Source organism: Lampetra fluviatilis, chromosome 49 (assembly GCF_964198595.1).
Source record: "Lampetra fluviatilis chromosome 49, kcLamFluv1.1, whole genome shotgun sequence".
Classification (NCBI taxonomy): domain Eukaryota; kingdom Metazoa; phylum Chordata; class Hyperoartia; order Petromyzontiformes; family Petromyzontidae; genus Lampetra; species Lampetra fluviatilis.
In genome coordinates, this window is record NC_136323.1 from 1,781,224 (window position 1) to 1,807,672 (window position 26,449).

Genomic DNA, 26,449 nt, shown 5'->3' on the forward strand with positions numbered 1-26,449 from the left:
TTTCGTGCGTGTGTGTGTGTTCGTGCGTGTGTGTGTACATGCGTGCGTGTGTGTATGTTCGTGCGTGTGTTTTCGTGCGTGTGTGTGTGTTCGTGCGTGTGTGTGTACATGCGTGCGTGAGCGTGAGTACCTGGTGCTATTTGTAAAAACATCGCCACGAGGGAGACAAAGGCGGCCGGGTGTGGTGCTGGCCACCCACCCCCTCGTGTGCCGTGCCGGCCTTCACAGGCGCTGCATGCTAACAGCACTTGCCCCAACAGCCTATTAAGGCTACACGGGGGACCTTTGTTGTGCGTGCGCAGGCTGTGGGATGAACGCCGCGTTCGCCTTGGGCCGACTTTGTGACCTGCCCGCCGGCCGAGACCGTCTCCTGGGTCTGGGTCAGGCCGACAGCATGGTACATGTGACTAACATGTGACTGACATGTGACTGGTGTACGTGTGCGTGTGACGTTGTTGGTTGAAATATCGACTTACGCGAGCACACGCAGGCGTGTGTGACAACTGTGGCAGTGCGGCGGTTAGCGCTACGCTGCGCTAGGAACCTGTCGACCCGAGTTCCATTCCCGCTCACGGCCAACAGCAGTGACGATTATCTGAACCGGTCATGGGTCTCTCATAGGTCGACTCGGCCTCAAATGAGTGCTTGGTGCGGTGTGCAAATATCGCCACTCGGGAGACAAAGGCGGCCGGGCATGGTGCTGGCCACCCACCCCCTCGTGTGCCGTGCCGGCCTTCATAGGTGCTACTCGCTAACAGCACTTGCCCCAACAGTCTGTTAAGGCTATACGGGGTTTCGGCCCGTGCTCAGCCCACAGTTGGATTACGAAAATATGGAATTGGCACGACGCATAATAATAATAATAAAAAACAACCGCTCGATTTTCGCGCCACCACCGTCTGCCTGTCTTGGCTGCTCGTGCCGGACACCGCGACACCGCGTCCCTGATCCCCTCGCGCCGTGCGCAGATCTCGGCGCTCTCCGCCATGGTTTGCCACGGCGACCTCGGCTCCGGCAAGAACGCCTGCTTCGCCCTGAGCTGCCTCGCGTCGGACGCCACCGGCCACGACCGCCTGTGCCGCCACCGCGGCTTCCCGGCAACGCTCGACCGCCTCGCCGCGCTGCTGGAGGCCGAGGAGCCCGAGGCCGCGTGGTTCGCTGCAACGTACGGGAGCGCGGAGACGGGGAACCCCTTCCGTTGTCGTAACTGCGCAGAAAACCGATGATGCACACGCGGATAATTACTAACTCTCCAGGAGTGTGCGACTGTGGTCATCCAGAGCAGAGCGTACGTATCTTCTTGGTTCTTTCGGTAAAGTCACGTAGAAGGAAAATAATAAAATAATTAAAATAAAACATAATAAAATCATTCTCACGACGTTTTGGCCACAACGCAAGCAGCCACCTGAAGACGGCTGCTTGCGTTGTGGCCGAAACGTCGTGAGAATTATTTTATTATGTTTTATTTTTATTATTTTATTATTTTCCTTCTACGTGACTTTACCGAAAGAACCAAGAAGATGGATCCCTGCAGTCACGAAAGCTTTAAATCGAAAGAGCGTACGTAGTCCGACGTATAACGACGCCAATGCCCCGATCCACAAATACGAAGGAGACATCGCGGCGATAAATCTCCGCTGCTCCTTACGCGATTGTCTCGCTAAACCCATTGAATGTGAAAGTTTGGTTTTTGCTCCGCGTCCACATCGGCCGTACGACAGAGGAATACGACTGTTGTGAGCACGGAGGAGTTTTACGTTCATACCTCGCGGAAACATTTTTCAAAAATCTGAAAGAGTTTGGATATTGTCATCTAAAATTGGACATATTGAAAATCTGAAACGTTTAAATGCAGCGCTCAAAGAATAATTCTAGAAAGGTAAATGGAGGGCTCTTACACATGTCTGAATATGAACGTCGTTTTACCTATCGGGAAAGTTGTGGATTCCACAAGAAGCCGGGTAAGACGGCGAATTCAGTTACGTCAGCAATTGTTCACAGTTGCACGCGACCGGGCAGGGCATACGCGACGCAGAGTTGTTGAGCGAACGTCACGGACAGAGCTGGGTGGAGGGAAGCCCACGACCGCCGCCGACGTCTTCGAGGACAGGATTGCGGCGAGGAAGGAGAGGAGTTCGATAACGGCGTGGCTTGAGAAACGTCGGTGTGCGACGTCCGCATGTCGCGCGGCGACTGGCGGGCGAAGGCCCCGGTGCGAGTGCGGCGACTCCATCAGCTCGCCCCGCTGTGTTGCGCAGGTTGCTGAGGACGCTGGCGAGCCAGCCAGCTGGGGTGGTCTCCCTGAGGGCCCACCCGACCCTCCAACCCACGCTGCAGGTACTTGACACCCGCTCGAAGGCGCCATCGCCTCTTGTGACGAGAACGCGTGCAGGCCATCGCTCGTTTCACAGCGCGACGAGAGGGCTTCAGGAGAGAGTTCGCAAAAGGAGCGCAGGCCGTACACTGCAGCGCTTTAGTGAGCGGCCCGCGGTTTGGGAGGCGGCGGCCCCCCGCCTGTTACGCGTCCTCGCGTCGCCGTTGACCGCACCGTTTATCGAGGGCCAAATCGACGTCGCGAATTCGAATCCAGGTCCGATCGGAGCAGAGGCGCGAGGCTGCGTGGGTCGCCCGGCTCGCGCGTAGGGGAGCGGTGGCGCAGCGGTTAACGCTCCACGCCATGCACCCGGTGACCCGGACTTGCGGGCCGATGGAGCGCCCTGTGCGCGAGTATGGGGAGCGGTGGTGTAGCGGTTAGCGCTACGCTGCGCTATGAACCTGGCGACCCGGGTTCGATTCCTGCTCACGACCAACACCCGTGACGATTATCTGAACCGGTCCTGGGCCTCGCCTAGATCGACTCAGCCTCAGATGAGTACCTGGTGCAGTGTGTAAACATCGCCACAGGGGAGACAAAGGCGGTCGGGCGTGGTGCTGGCCACCCACCCCTTCGTGCGCCGTGCCGGCCTTCATCGGCGCTACTCGCTAACAGCACTTGCCCCGACGGCACGTCGAGGCTGCACGGGGGGGGATCTTTGTCTCTGCCGCCCGCAGCGAGTGACCGCGAGCGAGGGCGCCGCGGGACCGGAGCTCCTGGAGGAGGCGTCGGTGACGCTGAGGAAGCTGCAGCCCCTCCCCCGGCCGCCCGCCCCGCGGGTCGAGGTGCTGGGCCCGCACGCCGTGCGCGCCTCCTGGGAGGCCCTGCAGCCCGAGAGCGGCGTCCGCGTCACCTACCGGTGAGCGAGGAGGCAGCGGCGAGGGCGGGGGGCGCCGGTGGGTTGATGCTATCGTAGGTCTATACCAGGTGAGTAAGGCAGAGACGTAGGTCTTAGTTGCAATTCCCTACACCTCTGCTGTAGCGGACGGACGGGAAATATGGCATCTGTGCAGGACTGCCCTGGTCTGAAGCCACATTGGGGCTCTGCAAGCCTCTCTTCAGCGTGCCTGGCAAGGCGATGTTGAACGATCCTTGCCAGGACCTTTCCCGGCACACTGAGGAGGGAGATGCCCCCGTAGAGGGGAATCACCAGGGGCATCCTTCCAATCCTGCGGAAACCTGTCTAGCAGTCCAGACTGGACTGCTTGACAGATCTTTGTTGTGTATGTGTGTGCCAGTGTGTGCCCATGTATGTATGCTGAACTTCTTTCACACCGTACTGAGCCAACCGCGCTAATCGGGGGGTGCGTGCGGCGTGCAGCCTGTTCGACCGGGGCGAGGTGGCCTACACGGGGCCCGACACGAGCTGCGTGCTCTCGGGCCTGGAGCCCCACACCGCGCTCAGCCTCTCGCTGCAGGCCCTCTCGCCGGGGGACGACGGCCCCCTGAGCGCGCCCGCCACGGCGCTCACCGACGACGGCCCGCCGGGCCCGCCGGACGACCCGCGGCTGACCGCGTGCGGCCCCACCCACGCCCGGCTCAGCTGGCGGCCCCCCCGGCGCCCCGCCGGCGCCGTGCGCTCCTACGTGGTGCTGCGCGGCGACGCGGTCGTGGCGACGACGTCGGAGCTCGGCTGCCTGGTGGGCGGCCTGCGGCCCGGCGGCGCCGTGGAGCTGGCCGTGTGCGCCGTGACGGGCGCGGGCCGGGGCGAGAGGGCGGTCGCGGCGGCGACGATGCCCGGCGTCCGCGAGCACGCGCCGCGGCGGCTCGCGCTCGCCGCCGTGGGCCGGACCGAGATCTCCATTTCGTGGGAGCCTCCGTCGGCGCCGCTCGGGAGGTTCTTCAACTACGAGCTGCGCGTGAACGGCCGGGTCGTGTACCTGGGCACCGCGCGCGGCTTCGTGGTCCGCCGGCTGGCGCCGGGCTGCGAGTACGCCTTCGTCGTGAGCGCCGTCACCAGCGAGGGGAAGTTCGAGAGCAAGGCGGCGACGCGCTGCATCCCCGGGGACGAGCAGGAGGGCGCCGCGAGGTACCGGCGGCGGCGGCGGTGGTGTCCGCACGCCTCGAGTCCGCGACGTTTGCCCGCGGAGTTTCCCGCGCACAGTCATGCTGCTGCCCCTGGTGTCGCGATGGTTATTCAGCGGCCGTCTGGAACGCGCTCTTGCTTCCGATGTTTTAGGAAGCGCTGATCTCATGCAAACTTCAGAAATTGCGCCGATTAGTTTTGAGAAATAATTCTCACACGATTGCTGTGCTGTTACCGAGACTCCACGGGAGAAGCGAAATAATATAATTAAAGAAGCAGATTTGCCTTTTGGGCCAGGGCAATGACGTCGCATGTCATGCACGTGATGTCGTCTCCCGTGACGTCATCTCCCGTGACGTTTCGCGCCGCGTGACATCACATCATCGCGTTGAAGAGGACGTTATTTACCGCGAGCCAAATACTCCCGACAACAAACCGAGTGTTGCCATTTATTTATTTTCACAAGCCAGGATGAGTCTGCTGACGAGTAATCCAGAATGAACTCTAATTGCGTTCATCGAAATGTTACTTTAGAAAGCGATGCGCGCCCGTCTCTCTTTGTTTCTCTCCTCGACGTTCGTTTTTTCTTTCTTCCTCCGTCACGGCAGCCGCAACGCAGCCGTGCAGCACCAACCGGCGGAGACGAGCGGCCGCGCTGCCCGGGAGGCAGCCAACAGCAGCGGCGGCAGCAGCGGCGGCGACGAGAGCAGAGGGGAGAAGCCGAGACGATCCAAGACCCTGCCGCTCCCCCCGCGGAGTGTCCCCCACGGGGGGGTCGAGGCCGTGCACACCAAGTCGCCCTGCGGCCTCGCCGACAAGGAGACGCCCACGCTCGCCCTCGTGCACAGGTCGGAGAGCCGCCCCCTCTGGCCGACCGCCCGCTTGGCCTTCGTCCACCTGGCTGGCTTAAGCCCATTTAGGGGCCATCCATAAATGACGTCACACACCTAAGAGGGGAGGGGGTCAGACATTTGTGATGATGCGTGACGAGGGGAGGGGGTTTGAGAAATGTGAGGTCACATCTCAAAATGCGCAACTTTAAATAAATATAGACAACAGGTTCTACTTTTTGTGACGTCGTGTGACGAGGGGGGGGGGGGGGGAACTCGGGTCGCCGGGTTCGTAACACAGCACGCTAACCGCTTACACCACCGCTCCGCGCACAAACACCGTAGCTGTGTGTATCTGTGTGTGTGCGAGAGAGGGAGCGGTAGTGTAGCGGTTAACGCGCTGCGCTACGAACCCGGCTACCCGAGTTCGATTCCAGCTCACGTCCAACACCAGTGACGATTATCCGAACCGGTCCTGGGCCTTCCCGTAGGTGGACTCAGCCTCAAATGAGTACCTGGTGCGGTGTGTAAACATCGCCACTCTGGAGACAAAGACGGCCGGGCGTGGTGCTGGCCACCCACCCCATTGTGTGCCGTGTCAGCCGTCATCGGTGCTACTCGCTAACAACACTTGCCCCAACGGTCTGTTGAGGCTATACGGCGGGGGATCTTTTGCCTTCTGTGTGCGAGAGACCAAACCCCTGATTGGTCGGCTCCGGCAGTGGACGGGCGTCGACCCCCGGCTCCTACATTGTGATTGGCTCTCGCGGCACGTGCGCAATGGCCGCCCCCGTCTCGTCTCTCGCGCCCACTTGGACTGGACGTTGTCTGTCTTGCAGGAAACGGTCTGCGAAGTCGGTTCCCTGCAGCCCCCAGCAGCCGTGCGAGGCTCCCGCCCTGGCGACTCAGGTCAGCCTGACGTGACGTCACCACAGCCCCCCCACCCCTCTGCCCCCCCCCCCCTCTGCCCCCCCCACCCAGTACTTGAACCCTAACCCCATACTCGGAGTGGCACCTCCATGTGGTGGGAGTGGCCACATTACTCGAAATCTCCAGCCTTTCTAGTGCACCAAAGACAAAGATCCCCCGTGTAGCCTTAACAGACTGTCGGGGCAAGTGCTGTTAGCGAGTAACACCTGTGAAGGCCGGCACAGCACACGAGGGGGTGGGTGGCCAGCACCACGCCCGGCTGCCTTTGTCTCCCCAGTGGCGATGTTTACACACCATACCAAATTACTCATTTGAGGCCGAGTCGACCTAGGGGAGGCCCATGATCGGTTCAGATAATTATAATCGTCACTGGGTGTTGGCCGTGAGTGGGCATCGAACTCATACACCATCTTAATACGCAACACTCACATCAAAAAGCTGCTGCAGCTACCAATAACGGCTGGAGACCGAGGTGGTCATCACTGTCGAGGGCGGTGTGACCGACCGTGCCAGGGCGGTGTCCACCGTTGGCCATCGTTACTCTGACCCCGTTGGTGCGACCGACACAAAGTGATGACATGGTGACGAACGTCCAGAGCGCTCTATTGGCAACCCACGATTACCCCCCCCCCCTCCCCAATTTAAGGCAACCGCGGTCATCAGGTCAGCGCTGAAGGTCACGCGCCATTCGATCCTCTCTCCCTCGTTGAAAATCCTCTCCGCAAAGAGGTCAGAGAGTTGCGCTGGCTCTGTCGAGACCTTGGATTCGAATCCAGGCAGCTTCCTGGATCCAGGTCTCCGGAATCGGCGATCGGTCTCAGCCCGGTCACGATTGCCGCACTAACCGCGTCATATTCCATGGGCTTTCTCAATTATTTTTTCCGCTCACTCCACCTTTGAGAGTATCAAATGTTGGTTTTGTAGGCGTGCGACAAACTTGTGTGCAGGGGAACGTAAGCACAGCAAAGGAAAGCCAAAACTATTGGTAGATTCCATCGGCGTGCGTTTTTTGTCTGTGATAATTATTACAACAAATAATGAAAGAGCAATAACAGCATTATTTATTTATTATTTATCGTTAAATATTATAAATGATTAATACATCGCAATTAATTGATTGAAAAATTATTCATAATTAGTAATTAATTATGACGATCAATACTCGTGAAATATTAAATCTAAAGTAATCACAATTAGGTAAAATGTATTATTCGTAATAATAATCATTATTAATAATAATTATTATCTGGCAGCCGACGACAGCGACGACGACGCTGTGGGGAGCTGCAGCTCCCACCCTCCCACCGCACTCGCCCCGGGTGTTTGGGTTCCCTCCCCGTTGCTCTGCGCCGGGCCGACGCCTCTAATCCTCCGTGAAAGCCCTGAACCCCGAGCGCGATGCTGTCACTACGCCCCTACCCCCCCCCACCGGTTATTCGACTCCCACTTCCCGCGCCGGTCACGCGCTCTAATCCGGCATGGTATTCACCGCACACGCTCTTCGTGAATTCTCGCGTCGGGCATCTCGCGACGCGATCGACGTCTGCGGTTTCCCCTTTGACCTCGCTCGGCATCGATGATTCTCGGAGTAAATGCTGTTTTTCTTTCCCTCCCCCCCTCCTCCGCCATCTCTTCATCTCCTGGGGTGGCAGTTGAATATTAAATCCACGCGGTGGGGTAAAGTGTGGGTACTTCCACCTCTTTCAAGGCGTACCGTCCAGCTTGGAAGAGTAGGCAGAAAATACCCTCTCCAGAGCCCCCTCTAGGGAAGGCTCTTCCGCCAGCGGAGGCCCTGCCTAGAGCGGAGGTCGTGAGTGAGCCGTGTAAAGCTGCCGTCATAGATCGCGGTTTGCAGCGCCGGTGCCGCTCGTGCTCGTTTGACTGAATGCGAACCTGCGGAGTCGGCCCCGGCGCGCGAGTCACGGCCGCGCGCTCGGCGTGTCCCCGGCCAGGTCCACGCAAGGAGCCCGCGGGACGCAGAGACGCCGCGGGATAGCCACGACGGCAAAGCTCGAGAGGGGAACGAGCGAAGAGGGCAGGGGGCGGCGGACGGCGGAGAGCGCGGCGAGCCGAAGGAGGGCAAGGGAGAGGCCGCCGAGCCGAGGTGGCGACGGAGCGAGAGAGGAGGAGCGGCGACAAAGCTCGCGGCCAGGCCGTCGCGCAAGGTGACGGCGCGCACACCGCCCCGTTTCCTGCGAGTCGGGGTGACGGGTCGGGGTGACGGGTCGGGGTGACGGGTCGGGGTGACGGGTCGGGGTGACGGGTCGGGGTGACGGGTCGGGGTGAAGGGTCGGAGTGACGGGTCGGGGTGACGGGTCGGGGTGACGGGTCGGGGTGACGGGTCGGGGTGACGGGTCGGGGTGACGGGTCGGGGTGAAGGGTCGGGGTGAAGGGTCGGAGTGACGGGTCGGGGTGACGGTCGCGTCGCTCCCTGCGACCGATGGCACCCCCGAGTCCTCGGCCCGCTTGCTTAGTCACGGCTCGGCTCAGGCTCGGCTCTGGCTCAAGCGAGCCATCGCTCAAAGTCGCACTTGGCTTGAGCCGGGCCTATGGGCCACGCTGGTGTCGGCCGCACTCTCAGGATTTCCGTGAGCCGAGCTTGAGCCGAGGCACGGCTGAGCCGCTCGCTGTTGAAGCCAGCGGCCCCGAGTGTTCACGTTTCAAGTTGATCTTGTTTCACCGCGTGACAACTCCAGAGGCCGGGAAAAATTCACGGATTCGTTTTCCACGACAATAACACCCTACTCTTCGGTTCCCAAATCATGGCAATTTAACTTTCCCCAGAGTAAAAACCCAAGGCAGGCACACAGAGAGCTGCATTGGCGCAGAACATTCTCGCGGACGCACTAAGATACACGGGTGCCAGTCTCATCACATTTTAAATCTTTAATTTAAACTCGCTCGCACAGTGCATCTGCAACTGTTGCGGCTGGAGGACATCCTTAGACGACCCGGCAGTGTGTCCCATTATTTATGTATTTACACGTTTGACTGGGTGCGATGTTCACCGGATTAAATGTAAACTACGTAAGTTGTAAGTGCCTTTACGTTCGCGTTCATTGTGTCATTTGATGCCGCAGAGTCACTTTGCAAACGAGACGTTCCATTTCCCCGGGGGACAATCCGGGAGAAATAATTGAATTGACAAATGAAATAGCCGAAAAAATGTTGCGCTGTTCCGCTCGACGTACTATGGCATCGATAACCCCCCGGTCGTTACGGAACGTTGGAGCTAACAACATTCGTCCCTACAGCCACGCCGGCACGTTTAGTGGGACTTCAACGTGAAACAGAAATTCACCGTTGAGAGTGGTGACCTGGTTCTTGTGACCCCGATTTCAGGCAGAGCACACGGTTAGGGTTACGGTTCACTTGCTGTGGGTGGCTACACAACAGACTGCACACACGTTGAGTTTGTGCGCGTGCGTGTATGAGCGTGCGTGTATGAGCGTGCGTGAGCGTGCGTGTTTTCTCAGTGGGATGCTGTAGTTTAGAAGTCAGCGCGCTGCACTATGCAGCCGGCGACCCGAGTTCCATTCCTGCTCATGGCCAACACCAGCGACGATTATCTAAGCCAGTCCTGGGCCTTGACTCAGCCTCAAATTATGAGAGAGACAGAGGCGGTCAGGCGTAGTGCTGGCCACCACCCTCTCGTGTGTCGTGTCGGCTTCATAGGTGATGGCGAGCGGCACTTGCCCCGACCTTCCGTGAGGCTATGCGGGGGGAACTTTGTTTTCACAGTGAGTCTGTGTGTGTGTTTGTGTGCGGGTGTTTTCTGATTTCGTTGCGTGTGGGTTTGTGTCTTCTGAGTGAGTTCGTGTGTGTGTGTGTTTTTTCTCTGAGTATATTTCATGAGAGTGTGTGTGTGTGGGGGGGTTTTTCTGAGTGTGCATTCTCTGACAACAGTTGGCACAGTGGGGGAGCACAGGTGGTGCATTTCAGTCTAAACTAAACAAATTGTTTTTTATTATACCAGGTAAGGCCCCACTGAGCTATATAGCTCTTTTTCAGAAGCGACCTGGCCACAAATGATAGCTCAAGGAAGTGGCTTATCATGTGCAAATGTATTGCAGCCAGATACTCAAAAATACATGTTTGTAAATTTGGAGAAAAAACTGCAGAACCTGGAGAAACATCCACTTGACCACGGGGAGAACTTGCAAACTCCAAATATATAGGCATCAGGGTTGAGATCAAACCCACGACCTCCTGTATACCAGGTGAGGTAGTTAACATCTTGCCACTGTAGCGCCCCAGTCAGCTCGGTCAATCAAACCAAAACATCTGGGTCTGTCCTGTGACATCCTGTCAGCGAGCCTTCCACACTTCACGTGACGGCCTCAAAGTGCACCTAGCCTGGCACAAGTGCTGTGGTGGAGCGCGGATTCGCGGATGTATCCCACACATCCGTGCCTCTCTCTCATATTCTCGCTGAATACGGCTCGTTATCAAATCTCGGATCGGTCGATCGATTGGTGACGTCACTGTGCCGCTGAGTGGCGAATGCTGGCTGCGGTTGTGGCCGTCGTCGTCGTCGTGTGACGGATCGTTGCCGTTTGTGTCCAGGTGGCTCTGAACTTGGCCTCGGTGCTGGACTACGGCTCTCTGCGCCGCTCTCCTCTCGTGCACTGCTCGAGCTCGGACGCGAGCGACGTGGGAAGGTGACTCAACAACCTCGAGCTAATAAACGACGCCGCGCTGCAGAACGTTCGTGCACAACCAGCCCAGAGCCACTCAACATCACAATAATAATAACAATGTGAACGTTGCGTTGCCGCCACTGCCGCCGAACAGGAGTCGCTCACCCTCAATGCTGCTCATTTGAGCAGGGATCTTGACTTGTTCAACCTGGGAGGGTTTTTAAGGCCGACACCTTGCGCAGGTCACCGCACGGCGCAGTCGGGGAGCCGATCAGCGCGGCAGTCGCGAGAGAAGTTCGACACGCGTGCAACGCTCGCTTGTCCCCTGCCGCGCAGGTCGCCGGACGGCGTGTGGAGGGAGGACGCCTGCCGGTCGCTGGCCAAGGTGACGCTGCTGGTGGAGAGGGGCGGCTCCGCGGTGGAGAACCAGCGTCGCCGTCGTGCCGTGGCCGCCAAGCCTCCGCAACAGGCCTCAAAGTACGCGACCCGACGCCGCTCCGCTTTACCCGCTCAGCGCGCTCGTAACGGGAATGGTCAAGAGAATAGTCATGAAACGTGCGCTTCAGAGTATTTGGCTGCTATTAATTTCCACATCGATGATAAGCTACACTGTTGCGTTATCATTTGTGGCCAGGTCACTTCTGAAAAAGAGACGTATAGCCTCCGTGGGGCCTTAATTGGTCAAGTAGAAAATAGTTTAGTTTTAGTTTAATAATCTTCCTCGAGTTCCCGAATCCTGCGTTCATGTGGCTTGTTGGGATTGGCAACCCTAACCCCCGATGCCACGCTACGCCACATTTTAAGCACACGGCATTTTTAAAATTAATGAAAGAAGTCTAAGACTACATTTATGTATGTATGTATGCTGACCTTCTTTCGCACCGTACGTAGGCCACTGTGATATTTGGAGAATATTCGAGCGAGCCCGAGCATAGGAGGTGAATTGCACCACTGTAACGCAGTTTAGATATGCGCGCGACGAAGAGTCATTTCTGGAAAGGAAGGTGGACTGGCTTCGGCAAGTGGAAGCGTGGGAGAGAATTCCTCCTAAAGATGCGATGGAAAGTAAACTAGTTGGCGGAAGGTGAACACAACCGCGAGCCGGATCATAACGTACACAGAGGCTCCTGTCCAGGCCTCGGCGGACACTTTGCTTCAAACTCAGCTCTGCTCGGGGGGCAGTCGCGAGCCAGGAGCGATCCCGCAAGCGCGCAAACGACGTCGTACGCAGCCAAACGATCAGCGCGGTCGGCCGCGTACCGTGCGAAAGAAGTTTAGGGCGCCACGGTGGCGAGATGTAAACTACCTCGCCTGGCATGCAGGAGATGTTGGGTTAGGACCCGACCCTGATGCCTGTATATTTGGAGTTTGCGTGTTCTTCCCGCCGTCGTGCGGATTTTCTCTTGGTCCTCCGGCTTTTCCCACATTTTTAAAGCATGCGTTTAGAGTATTTGGCTGCTATATAAATTTCCACACGATGGGCCAACTTCGTCGGGCTATCATTTGTGGCCAGGTCACTACATAGCTCAGATGGTAAAATAAAAATGTTTTTTTATATAGACTATAGTTCGACGCGTGTACAACGCTCGCTTGACCCCTACCGCGCAGGTCGCCGGACGGCGTGTGGAGGGAGGACGCCTGCCGGTCGCTGACCAAGGTGACGCTGCTGGTGGAGAGGGGCGGCTCCGCGGTGGAGAACCAGCGTCGTCGTTGTGCGGTGGCCGCCAAGCCTCTGCGACAGGCCTCAAAGTACGCGACCCGACGCCACCGCTGCTGCCGCGGCGTAGCGGTTATCACACCGCACGTCTAGGACCCACGCGCACCGGTCCGCTGGCAGTCCAGCGGCAATCCATAGCAACGTCACCCACTAAAGCCCAGCCGCAGAGTGGCGTCGTGTTTATGTTCGCGCCGCATCGAGACGGGATGTGGGCGCCGTGGCGGACAGACGTTAACTATTTCGCGTCAGTATAAATGGATGCAGTCACGGTCGTCTATGGGCAGGGGGTCGCGTGTGGTGGGGTAAAGTGTGGGTACTCCCAACCAAGCCAGAACATCTGTCGGGCATGGAATAGTCGGCCAAATATTTTATTGAGGGATATCTCTAGAGCTCCCCTCTAGTGAAGGCCCTTCCACCAGCAGTGGCAGGAGCGGGCAAATGCAGGGCTGCACTTTCACCTTTCGAGAGCCCGTGGACGACGTGGCGTGTGGTTGGTTAAACGTGACGCTGGAGGTCCCGAGGAGGGAGAGCGACTGACCGTGGGGTTGTGTTCGTATTCAACACTCGTAGGGTGCACATTCACTCGAGGCTTAACGTTTTACGTATTTGGCAAAAAATAAATTGCATGAAAAGTCACTGGGAAAAAAAATCACTGGGAAAAAGATTACATTGTCAGATTATATTTTTGTAAGGCGCGATTGTATCACCAGTTATATTCCAGTGACGCCATTAGTAACATCAGAGCTTTCCCTACATCCTTTTAGCCGAGGGTTATTGTAAATGTTAGAGGATGGATGTGAAACTTACGCTCTGACAAAGATATCCCTGTCATTCGTCGTCATTGATTTACCTGGTCTGGTGTATAATCATCGCCATGAGGGAGACAAAGACGGCCGGGCGTGAGTGCTGGCCACCCACTCCCTCGTGTGCGGTTCACTAACAGCACTTGCCCCGACAGTCTATGGAAGGCTATATGGGAGATCTTTGTATAGGTTCATCGTTATGGCTGAAACCGCCGTAGAATTGCAACTATTCGATAATGAAAAACCCGCATTGCGGACAACCCTGCACACCGCACCCATGAGCATTGCATCGCTCAATCCCCATTCATTTCCAGCAAGGCGACTGATACGACGCAGAGTCTGCCGATCATCGGCAAGTCCCAGTCTCTGCTCCCCAGCGCCCCCGGGACACGGCCGTGCAGAGACAGCGGCGGGCTCGGCCTGCACGTCTACGACTGGAAGTGTACGTCGCACGAGCGCCTCGCGCATCTTCAACTATGAACTATCGAAACAAATGTACGAGCTTTTTGTGCTTTTACCGGGTAAAAGGCCCCCGCTGAGCTACGCGGCTCTTTTTTAAGAAGCGACCTGGCCACAAATGATAGCGGCAACGAAGTGGCTTGTCGTCGCGTGGACATGTGTGCTAGCTAAAAAACTCTGAAACGCGTGATGTTGATTCTAAATGTGGAGGGTAAAAACCGGAAGAGCCGGAGAAAAATCCACGCGACCACGGGGAGAGAGAGAGACACGCAGACTCGAAATATACAGCAGCAGGCGTCAGGGTCGGGATCGAACCCACGACCTCCTGCATACCAGGCGAGGTAGTTACCATCTCCTAGCCACCGTGATTCTGTATGATGTGCAGTCTGCGACTGACCGTCCACTCTGACTCTCTGGCCTCTCTGTTGATGTTCTATGAAGAAGGGCCAATGCCTGAAATGGTCGCCTATTATATATTTGTACTTTGAAGGCCACACGCACACACACGGCGTTACTGACGAATGCTTTGAGTTGTGTTGTGCACCCACTGTCAAGCCCAGCAGCATCGCCAATTGATGTGTTCACTCACTGAAGTGATAGTCACGAGAAACCATTTTTTTTATCTTCCATGCAAATGCAATGATAAATTTACTTGGGCGAAAAAAAACCCCACACGAAACGTCTACAAAGGCTGTGGTGTTATTTACCTTTACGCGTTGTGCTGCGTTGTCCGCTAGTGTTGAGGAGGCGTGACAGACTGGCAGAGCTCACAGCACCCCGAATGAAACACTTCAAAGACAGGTAACGGCGCAACTTCACCCGAACAACAACAGCGAGTGGGGCGGAGGCGGAGGGTGGCGTGTTGGTGCCGCTTGTGCCTCACGGCGAGAAGGGCCTTGGTTTCCACGTGACGTTTGTATCCTCAGCAGCATGGTTACTACTCTGGTCCACAACTCCGTGGCTGTCGCCTAACGATGCTGGTTGTTGTTGTAATTACCGGCGAAACGTCTCGGTACTCGAATTGTAAATGTTGTCGTGGGTTTATTCTCCAACGCACAAGCGGTGTGCTGTGCTAGTAACGAATTGGCACGTTTTGTTCACGTGACAAACCTTACTAATCGGCCGTGTCGGGTGGTGGCGGTTCTCACGACACGTTTATATTTACGCGAATCTGACCCCAAAAAAAACCCTCTTATGATTGGGGCCACGATCTGGCTCCTTTGCTGTTTCCCTTCAGCTCCTCCTGCTCCGGTTTGCTTGAGGTCCTCACGTATCATGAGTTGACGAGGTTGTCGCTTTGTTGTTTCGAAGAGTTTGAGACCCATTCAAGACGTTTCAGACCGCCCCCCCCACCACCCGCACATGAATTGATGCCTGGAATATGAATTGATCCGTGTGTCAGGAGGCAACACGTACGAAACACAAACTGACAATAATTTATAATTATTGGCCCACATCTGACAGGGAGGATCCTTACGTATAAACATCTGGCAGTTGACCAACATTGCTTCAAGCAAGCTGCTTGACTGTTGGCGAGACACTGATTGTCAATGAGGATCCAGAGTGTTGCTTGCATTGAGCCAATACGGCTGCAATTCTGCACTCCCAGAAGCCCGTATGGTCAGATGGGATGTGTAAAAAGCACTTTTTTTTACCTGGAGGGACAGATACGTGAATGAGGTGTGTCGTCTGTACATGGCCTAACTGAAAGAAAAATTATTCAGAAATATTAAAATACATTTGTTATTAATATTACGTTATAAATTAATTTATCCAAAGTGTCATCACCGAGTCTTAGCACTTTGTTAGGAGGGTCCTTGCATTGGGATGTTTGGTGAATTCGAATCGTGAGAGTTTGCATGTTGGAGGAAACAGAAGTACCCGTGACACATGATTGATGTACGAAAGCTCCGCACAGATGGATTCAATCCACTGCTATACCGGTCACCTTGTGCCCACCTATAACACCTGGTATTCCCAGGCAGTCTGCTATCGCAGTAGGAACTGACCTCGGTCCAGGTTCGGGGAGATTTGACAAGGTTGGCCACGTTCAGGGGTGATTTTGTCTGAGCCAAATATGCGACACAGACCTCACACTCCACATCTGTCAATCTGGGTGATGTGTGTAATATTTCATGAGAATGCGGAGAATGACGCTTTGTGGCTTTCTTAGGATCCCTGTCACAACCTCCACGACGCCAGGGCAGGAGAATCATGGCACAGGTACACATGCATGCGTGTGCGTGTGTGCGTGTGTGTGTGTGTGCGTGTGTGCATGTGTGTCCGTGTGCGCGTGTACGTGTGCGCGTGTGTGTGTGTGCGTGTGCGTGTGTGTGCGTGTGTGTGTGCGTGTGTGATTGTGCCTTTGTATGTGGGGAGCGGTAGTGTAGCGGTTCGCGCACCGCGCTACGAACCCAACGACCCGGGTTCGATTCCCGCTCACGGCCAAAACCAGTGACGATTATCTGAACCAGTCCTGGGCCTCCCCTAGGTCGACTCAGCCTCAAGCCCTTCGTGTGCCGTGCCAGCCTTCATAGGTGCTGCTCGCTAACAGCACTTGCCCCAACAGTCAGTTAAGGCTGTGTGTGTGCACAATTGACTGGGTCATGTAGCCACCGCGTACCCAACCAGCTTTTGTTCGACCGGATAGAGGTGGCTAACGGGGCATGGCACGGGATAGAGAAGCTATGGAATTATCTTGATTTGAAGCTTTCGTGACTGCAGGAATCCATACTCTTTGGTTCTTTCGGTAAAGTCACGTAGGTAGAAAAATAATAGATCACCACGTTTCAATCGCAACACAAGCAATCGTCATCAGGTGGGACACCACAGCAAGAAACAACTGCTGAAATAGGAGTAGGCAGACGCCTACTTCAGCAGTTTTTTCTTAAAACAACTTAAAGAATCCACCTATTAATGTAAAAAAAACCTTCGAACAGCTTTTTAACTGTGTTTCCTCAATATACTTTAATTATTATTTAAAGTTAATCTGTAGGTGGCACATTGCCCCAGCGCCTCGCACAGACCAGCCGCCCAACGGCATCTTTGTAACAACACATTTCCCACGTCTGCATACATACATAGCACTGCACTTTCCACACCACGTTATAATGTCAACTTGTGACGCCCAGCCGCGCGCCAACACGGTAATTCGCTCGCCCTCAAAGAGAAAGAACGGCTCCAAGGCGACGAACCACGCACGAGTGGGAAGGCAGCCAAATGTCTCCCCCAAGCTCTGCGATCCTCCACGTATGCAGGTGTTATCGGCCAATCAGCACGTGTTCACATGTCGGAGGGAACAGGAGCGCCGGGAGGAAACCCTCGCGTGCGAGGGGGCAACGCTCTATCCCGCACAGACAGAACAGCCGGAGTCCACATTTACTCTGCTGCCCTCTGGCAAGCCACAATATGGGGCACCTCCTCCAACGCTCACAGGGAAGGGAGTTGGAACAGACGGAGATTCGTCTGCATCCTGCTACCGGCGTTCGAAATCGTTGACGAAGCCGCGCTCCGTGCCGCCCACGCAGCGCTGCTCATGCTCGGCAACAGATTCGCGGACAGGCGAGCGGCGGGCAAAGGGGACCGCACGACGCTCCTGCCGGGGCTCTGGGTCCCGGAGCTCAGCAACGTGGCGGGGGGCGAGCCCAGCGCCCTGCGCTACCCCTCCGCTCGGCAGAGCGCGCGGACGCACGCCCTCGGCCGAGACGCTTCTCTGTGATCATTGGGGGCTTTTTTATAGCCAGCGCCGTCGTCGGCATCGGCCACGGTCAATCCGCCGTTGGGTGATGGCCCCTCCGCAAGACGTCGCCGCCACCTCTCGCGATCCTGCGGTGCGACAATCCACCCGGCGGCCGCACGCGAACTGACCTTCATCGCTCTGTCTCTTCGGCGGACGTCGCCCCTCGGATTCCGTTCCCGTGCCTGGATGCCGCTCCGTGGTCGTTTTTGACCGCCGTCCGTCGCGGGCTGTTGGCCGTCCGTCGCGTCCTGCTCAAGCTCGCTCGCTCGCTCCTCTAATGAGTCGGGGGAGGACGTCGCGAACCTAGCGTACGCTCCCTCATCCCCGCGCGCGCGCTCCTCTCTCTGCTTTTCGGTGCGATTCCCACAAGTGCGTCTCTCTCTTTCTCTCTCAAACGACTCGGCCACTCCAAAGCGCCTAACATCGTCACATCGCGTCTCGTCTGCAGCGTTCGAAGGGGCGCACTCCGCCCCCCCCCAGTGCCAGCTGTACATGTGCGGAACAAGGTGACTTGGTGCCGACCTGCAAGTGGGTATTAGTCTGCCAGTAGGGGGCGATTATTGCTGTGCATTGCTCCACCTGAGTAATTTTCCATATTTGGCAAAATTTGGAACAGTGACGCTGGCACAGAATGGCCGGCTATTTTTTCGGAAACATCGTGCATATGTTGAACTTCGTTCGCACCGTACGTAGCAAACCGTGCCAACGACGCGTACTCACAGTCAATGCACAGTGCCGCGGTGTTAAGCAGGGCGGCCTGCCAGATTCGAACCGCGAACCGTTGCAATGAGCATCGAAGGTGCTGGCGCTTGGGTCGATCACGTGATTGGCTTGCCCTATACTGGTAGAATTTGTGTGAGAAAAAGTGTTACCCTTCCATTAGCTATGAGAGTGGATCCCCAACTTTTAATGCCCCAAGAACACCATCAACCCTCAAAATATTCTTGCGGACAATTTAGCAGTAAGAAAATGTGGTGTTTTTTCGAACAAAACAAAAATAATCGTATCTGCAATGGTCCCTCGGACCTCTACCCACGGCCTTGTATGTGTGTATGTTGAACTTCGTTTGCACCATACGTAGCAAACGTGCTAATGGGAGGTGCGGGGGAAGGACAACAAACTAAAAAGAAAGAGCAGTTTTAAATAAATTCGTTTTCAATCTGGATTTAAATTGCATATCTCCCAGTGGCTCCCGAATATCGGAAGGAAGAGCGTTCCAGACGGCCGCAGGAGCGCATTTGAAAGCGCCGTGCGATGCGGTGACCGCCGCCTTTGTTCGATGGCAGCAGCCATAAGCCGCTGCTGCTGCTGCTGCAGCTGCTGCTGCGAAGATGAGCGGACTTTTGCTGCGTGATGATGGTTCATGCTCCTTGAGATGAACAAGGTCAGCCTTGAGGAACCACCAGTGGTGAACAGATCCCAGGTTAAATTTTTATTTAAAGCTTTCGTGACTGCAGGGATTCATATTCTTGGTTCTTTCGGTAAAGTCACGTAGAAGGGAAATAATAAAATAATATAAATATAAATCAATACAAATTCTCACGACGTTTCGACTGCAACACAAGCAATCATCATCAGATTTTCTTGCTGTGGATTTCACACCTGATGATGATTGCTTGTGTTGCAGTCGAAACGTGAGAATTTTTATTGTTTTATATTCATATTATTTTATTATTTCCCTAATACGTGACTTTACCGAAAGAACCAAGAATAAGATATCAGGTTGGGAACCGTTTTTCGTGGGATTTTACAGATATCGGACATGACCATAAAGAGGCTTTTTTTTGTAACGACCTGTAACCAATACCAGTACCTCATGTGTGAAATATGTGTGCATTTACGAAGCGTGCGCGTGTTTATGGAATACCGAAATGTGTGCCTTGATGAGCAGACCAGCAATCGCTGCAATAAAGACGTTACACAATCTCCGTTTCAAGTCGTGAGTGATCCTGGAACTGCTGCCGATTATAAACTGGGCACGCTCGTCAACCACACTGCGGATTCAAATTAAAAAAATAGGATCATAGGCGACGTTTGGGACAATGGCTCTTCAGGGCACAGAAGTAAAATTTTACGCGCTTTTATTTAACTCACTCTGTCTGTTGTCGTTGTTGTCATTGTTGCTGTATCCTAAAATCTTGTAACTAAATTTTAACCCACTTCCCAATGTGGTATCGACTGCAAACTTGGTATACGTATGTCATACTGATGAAAATACTATATTCTATCATAAAAAAAACGATTTAAACAATCTTTTTTATCTGTTATGTTTCGTCTTGGGTCTAATTGTTCACGGTAAACTGACGTTGGCTGTAATTGGCCACGGTCATTCACGTTAAGGCAAGCTTCGGGGCCACTTCCTGGAATCGTGGAGTTCTTCCATGACTAGTACGGTACATTTAATTAAAGCGTGTTTAAAAAAAAAAGTGTTTTTAAATATTACTTTTTGTACACAGCACATGACCTCTCTATGTGATGTGAAGAAGGGTCATGTGTTGATAGGTCGCCGATTACTATGCTTTTGTCATGAAGGCCACAGTCTCATTGACGAATGTGTTGAGTTATAGTGTAAATATGAATTCCGTCGTTAAACCCGCCACCACCCGACACAGCCAATTATTTAAAAAACATTTTCAATTGTAAATTAACAATTGTAAATGTTGTTGTGGGTTTACTCTCCAACGCATCGGTGTGCTGAACAAGCAACGAATTGGCACACGTTTTGTCTACGTGACAAACCCTCTTACTAATTGGCTGTGTCGGGTGGTGGCGGGTTTAACGACACATTTATATTTACACGATCTCACCCAAAAAACCTCCATTATGGATAATATTGGTTGCGAAATCCTACGTGTTAAATTTGTTGCGTTATTATTTGTGCTTGTGCACCACTGTCAACACAGCAGCAGCGTCACCACCACCACGTGTGTTCACACAACGCGTTTTCGCTATAACGCGGTTCTTCCATTGGGGAACACCATTCTCACAGTGCGGAACGGGCACCGTTATAACGTGAAACACTCCCATTATAACGCGAAACACTCCCATTATAACGCGAAACACTCCCATTATAACGCGAAACACTCCCATTATAACGCGGAACGCCCACCTTTATAACGCGGTTTCTGAGCGGTCGACGACGAACTACTTTCTTGATCTGCGGAGTGACACAGCACGCGGAATGATACAGTGATGCGGCAGCCATTCGTCCTTGCCCTCTCACTGCGTGGTGTGCATTGATGGTACCTCGCCAAACCTTACCGCCACATTTCTAACAGGGTGTGTGTGGTGGGGGAAGAATGATTTTCCCTTCCACGCCTTTTTCCGGAACGCATCTCTTAACCAGCGCGTTAAACGAGGACTGCGCTGCCACTGAGTATCCCAAATCGCAAAGGTCGATGATGGCCACGAATCGCCACAAGAGGTCGCAATCAGTCTGCTGAGTTGTAAGTAGCCATGGGATTCGTGCGTCTGGACAGGGGCCAGCAGCAGCAGCTGTGTAAGTTTTTATATCTGCGTAGCAGCAAGGCGGAGGGGAGAGTTTTGGGACTCCCACCCCTCGTATATAAAACACGACACAGACACGCACACACAGTCTCACACACACACACCGTGATCCTGTGCGTGGCACGCCTTCGTAATATTGGTCAATTTGCAAATTACGAAGCAGCAAAAGCCTCGATTTTGTTGGCAATCCGAAGCGCCAGCACCGCCGCGATCCGAGTGGTCGCCGCCGCCGTCTCCCTCTGAGCGGTGTCGTTTTTGGTGGAGCGATTCGTGGCGTGGGCGTGTGGGTGGCTGGCTCACCAAGATGCAAGCCCTGTGGGTGGAGGTGACTCTGCTGCACCTCCTAGCAGTGACGGCTGCAGCGCAGGTGAGTGATGGTGCGAGGTGACTCACAAATACAAAGGTGCCCCCCACCCGTCTGTAACAGATTCATCTTCTTGGTTCTTTCGGTAAAGTCACGTAGAATGGTGAAGAACAGGTCTGTCGATAAGACAGACTCTGTCTTATCGACAGACCTGTTCTTCACCTGAGGACGGCTGCTTGCGTTGTAGCCGAAACGTCGTGAGAATTATTTTATTATGTTTTATTTTATTATTTTATTATTTCCATTCTACGCGACTTTACCGAAAAAACCTAAGAAGATGAATCCCTGCAGTCACGAAAGCTTTAAATCGAAACTGTAACAGATTGTTGGGGCAAGTGCTGTTAGCGAATAGCAGCACCTATGAAGGGCATGAAGGGCGGGACTTCCACACCACTACCACCATCACTTTCACAGGCACCACAACCACCACGATCACACCCACCACTCCACTCCTGCCATCGTCGCGATCACCACCACTAAATCACCACAACCTCAACCACCACACCACCATCAAGACAAAGGCACCCTGTATAGCCTTCACAGACTTTTAAGGCAAGTGCTGTTAGCGAGTAGCACCTATGAATGCCGGTACGGCACACGAAGGGGTGGGGGTGGCCAGCAACCACCGCACCAGATACTCATTTGAGGCTGAGTCGACCTTGGGGAGCCCCAGGACCGGTTCGGATAATCGTCACCGGTGTTGGCCGTTGAGCGGGAGTCGAACTCGGGTCGCCGGGTTCGTAGCGCAGCGCGCTAAACTGCCGCACTACCGCTCATCAGCACACGACACACACAGACACACACACACGACACACACACACGACGCACACACACGACACACACACACGACACACACACACGACACACGTGTGATGGTTATCATTTACACTTGGCTCAGCGAGTGACTGGCTCGCAATCTGAAGTTTGCGAGTTCCCATTCTGCTGATGGCCTTGACTCAGCCCATCATCATCCCCGCGGGGGGGGGGTGGGGTCGATAAAATACTTTTAGATTTGAAGCTTTCATGACTGCAAGGATTCATACTCTTAGTTCTTTCGGTAAAGTCACGTAGGCACCACTTCGTTGGCCAAGTCAACAATGATCGTCCTATGGATAGACTCGTCCCTGCCGTGGGAATGGAATTTCCACCACTGGCTCAGGACCGTAAAGAGTGGATGAGCACCAATGCTTCAATGCTCACTTGACCCAGGACATCACTCAGACTAATTTAATTACATATACATAGTCCATAGGACCCCTGGCACAACTTGAGTTGTATCAACGTCCCTTGAAAGTCGATCGTCCAATATAGCCTCGTTAAACCTAGCACGTTATCACAAAATCCACTTTTTAATGAGGCACACACCGAAACTCTGTTCGCCACTTGCGGTGCTGCTGCTGCTGTTGCCGGATTAGCCTCGGCCACAGCGCACTTGCGTGGACCTCCGATTAGCTCGGTCGGCTATGTACGGTGCGAAAGAAGTTCGGCATACGTACATGGGAGGAGACTTGCTGTGGAGTTAGCTTGCTATTAGCCAGGCGGTGGTGGCTGGCTGTCGAGGCCAGCACTGTGGAGGTAGCGAGGGTTGGTGGATCGTGCAAAGAATGTTGTGAAACTCCCTTCCCGTGCGAGTCGACGAGGTTGCTGGACCCTGGCTCGCTAGGAGAAGGCGGTGCAGCAAATGTGGACTCCGTCCGTATGGGATAGAGTGTTTCCCCCTCGCGCGCGTGAATTTTCTCCAGGTGCTCGGGTTTCTTCCCACATGTAAACACTTATTAATTTTCGATTTAAAGCTTTCGTGACTGCAGGGATTCATCTTCTTGGTTCTTTCGGTAAAGTCACGTAGAAGGGAAGTAATAAAATAATAAAAATAAAACATAATAAAACAATTCTCACGACGTTTCGGCCACAACGCAAGCAGCCATCCTCAGGCGAAGAATGAAACACCCCAAGCTTGGAGCGTATATTTAAGCTGGGTTAGAGGGGGGGGAGGTGGGAAGAAGAGCGCCTAAACAAAATAATTTGCATATCAAGAGGAATTCAGCATATGGAAAATGCGTAGGAGGTGGGCGGGGGGGGTTCCAAATCAATACTATGCCCGTGCATTATGCAGGATTAGCAGCATCAAAGGGGGGGGGGGGAAGGGGGGGAGCATTAACAAAGGAAAGGAATGTTAATAGTATGTAGCTGTAGTTACTAAACAACCACGTAAAAAACTACAGTATAAACTGCATGACAAACTAAAGTATAAACTACATAGCATCATCAGTAAACTTACTATACTCTACAATAAGCTGAGTTACTAACAGTAAGTAATACATGAAAAATTCTACGTTGTAAAAAATTATATAATATGCTTCCATCTAAACTTTATTCTCTTACATCACACGCGTCTATACCGTACTATATACTTCCATAGGCAAAACCAACATTAAATTACATACTGTATTGCTATAAACCACCCTATACCTTATACATTTTTAATATAACACTATGTATTATTCTACCCACCCTAATGTGTATCAAAATGGTTTATTACGTCCTTCCAGTGATTGCTAAGCCAGAATCCATCTTCTCGGTTAAAATTGTCTCTGTGTTTGTAAATGTGGATCGCCTCATGTACGAATCTCTCATGATAGCCAGATGGCTTGCAGAGAACCTCTGTCTTGGAGAAGTCAATGTCATGTGAGCCCACTGAGTTGTAACAGTGATCTGCCACGGCTGAGGTGTTTGTCCTACAGTGTTTCAGGTCAGCTTTATGTTCACGGATGCGGTCCGAGACATGTCGTTTGGTTTCCCCAATGTAACTGCTACCACAGAGGCAACTTAGTTTGTAGACACCAGGGTACTGTATGTCTGGAACCACATCTTTTACAGACGGTACCAGATCACGGATTTTATGTACTGTGTTGAATCGGACCTGGATCTTGTGTTTAATCAGGATTTTGGAGATCTTTTTTGTGACCCCAGCAATGTAGGGTAAGGTGATGGTCTTGAAAGGCTCCTCAACAGGATCTTTCTTGGTGGTTGGAGTGATGGCTTTGCGGATTGTGTAGTCGGAGTAACCATTAGCCTTAAGAGCTTGGCGTACGTGTTTGAGTTCACTGGAAATGTGTTCATGGTCGGAGATGCATTGGGCTCTATGATATAGAGTCTTGATGAGAGAATTCTTCTGGGATGGATGGTGGTGGGAATCCGGTTTTAGATAAGCATCCGTGTGGGTGGCTTTCCTGTAGACAGAGTGGCTCATTGAACCATCAGGTCTCCTTTTGATTAGGACATCCAAAAAGGGTAGCTTGCCATCATTTTCGACTTCCATGGTGAATCTGATGGCTGGGTGTATGGAATTGATATGGTCGAGAAATTGGTCTAGAGCAGGCCGGCCATGTGGCCAGATGACAAAAGTGTCGTCTACGTACCTCTTCCATAAGGTCGGGCGTAGAGTCGCAGTCTGGATGGCGTCCGTCTCAAATTTCTCCATGAAGATGTTGGCTACAACCGGAGATAAGGGGGAGCCCATTGGGGTGCCCTCAATTTGCTTGTAGAAGGTTCCATTCCAGGTGAAGTATGTATTGGTTAAGCAGTGTCTCACCAGGGGGGGTACCCCAGCATTCAGTCCTTGATGAACCAAGTCTTCAATGATTGCGATGGTGTCAGGCACAGGCACCTTGGTGAACAAGGAAACCACATCAAAACTGACAAGCAGGTCGTCTGGGGACAGGGCAATCCCCTTGATTGTTGATACCAGGTCAGTAGAGTTTAGTACTGCAGAGGTGGTTTTTCCAGTGAAAGGCCGTAGGATTTCGGACAAAAAACGAGCCAGTTTGTAAGTCGGGGAGTTGATAGTAGAGACAATGGGACGAAGAGGTATATCTTCTTTATGTATCTTTGGCAAGCCGTACAATCTTGGTGGCCTGGCTGCAGAAGGTTTCAACGAGAACTGTTTGGTCTGATCAATTAATGCGGTTGAAGCAGAAATGATGTTGTTGGTTTTGGAGACGAGGCTGTTGGTGGGGTCTCTTTTTATTTTTGTATAGCTGCCATCGGTGAGTAGTTTTTGAATTTTGTTGTTGTATTCTATTTTGTCCATGATGACAGTGGCATTGCCTTTGTCGGCTGAGAGGATGACAATGTCATCCCTCTTTTTTAATTGAGCTAATTCAAAACGCTCATCTTTGCTGATGTTGCTAGCTGGCATCTTAGCGTTTTTGAGGGTTACAGAGATTTCCGATCTTGCTACGTCTGCAGCGATGTGACTCAAGCCATTGAGAGCTACATCTACTCGAGCAATTATATCATTAACTGGTATGTGTCTAGGTGTGACTGCAAAGTTTAGTCCTTTAGCTAAAACGGATTTCAAACCTTCAGAAATAGGACTGTTACTGCGATTAATTACGACTTTGTTAACATCTAGCTTTTCAATGTGTGGGTCCGGTTTCTTGTTTGAGAGGCGGTTGAATTTGGAAATCAAGTTGTCCTTACATTTAGTCGACATAGCGGCAGCTGAAGAGGCAGTCATTTTTTCCACATGTTCCCAATCCGATGTGGACATTGTTGCACTCAAGGATAAGTGTGATTTGTAGAGTGTCTTGTCTAACTGATCTAGTTCGGTGCGCGTAAGTCTGATTTTCTCTGAGATAAGAGCTAAGCTAGTTCTAGACAGAATTCGTTTCGCATTAGAAGAAGTTACAGCAGCAGATGTTAGTGTAAATGCGTTCGGTATTACCTTAGAGTCGCGGCATCTCTTCAGAAAGGTGAGAGACTCGATTAGCTGAGCCTTCTTGTCCCGGAGCTTGTTGAAGGATCTCAAAGTTATGTGGAAACCCTCCCCGTAGAGGCGGTTAAATTTCGATTTAAAGCTTTCGTGACTGCAGGGATTCATCTTCTTGGTTCTTTCGGTAAAGTCACGTAGAAGGGAAGTAATAAAATAATAAAAATAAAACATAATAAAATTTAATTTGCCGGTAGCATCAGTTTTCAGTTTCATTTATTTGGTATATCCCTGTGAGCCATTCGGTTCTTGAATCGGGTGCAACCGCAACAACAAAAATCTAAAATAT

General features: G+C 53.2%; 2 protein-coding genes across 2 annotated transcripts in view; both read left to right on the top strand.

Moving 5' to 3' along the window:
- Positions 1–913: 913 nt before the first annotated feature.
- Positions 914–17,711, top strand: LOC144948346 (uncharacterized). The gene is made up of 14 exons (XM_078877774.1): positions 914–1,165; positions 2,259–2,337; positions 3,052–3,233; positions 3,696–4,403; positions 5,009–5,248; positions 6,070–6,139; positions 8,113–8,325; positions 10,727–10,821; positions 11,137–11,277; positions 12,409–12,549; positions 13,635–13,762; positions 14,517–14,580; positions 15,953–16,002; positions 17,307–17,711. The coding sequence occupies exons 1-14, from the start codon at positions 987–989 to the stop codon at positions 17,495–17,497; spliced, it is 2,481 nt and encodes an 826-aa protein (XP_078733900.1). The 5' UTR covers positions 914–986; the 3' UTR covers positions 17,498–17,711.
- Positions 17,712–21,058: 3,347 nt separating this feature from the next.
- Positions 21,059–26,449, top strand: part of OLFML2A (olfactomedin like 2A) — a 44,636-nt gene continuing 39,245 nt past the window's right edge. Inside the window, exon 1 of the mRNA XM_078877884.1 lies at positions 21,059–21,392. Within this exon, the coding sequence (XP_078734010.1) occupies positions 21,330–21,392 (63 nt within the window). The 5' untranslated portion in view covers positions 21,059–21,329. The remainder of the gene's footprint in view (positions 21,393–26,449) is intronic.

Excerpts from the sequence above, each read along its gene's own strand:
- LOC144948346 (XM_078877774.1), top strand. The coding sequence starts at position 987 with ATGGTTTGCCACGGCGACCTCGGCTCCGGCAAGAACGCCTGCTTCGCC. Across the intron at positions 4,404-5,008 it reads GAGCAGGAGGGCGCCGCGAG|CCGCAACGCAGCCGTGCAGC; the intron begins GTACCGGCGGCG and ends CCGTCACGGCAG. Across the intron at positions 13,763-14,516 it reads GCACGTCTACGACTGGAAGT|TGTTGAGGAGGCGTGACAGA; the intron begins GTACGTCGCACG and ends GTTGTCCGCTAG.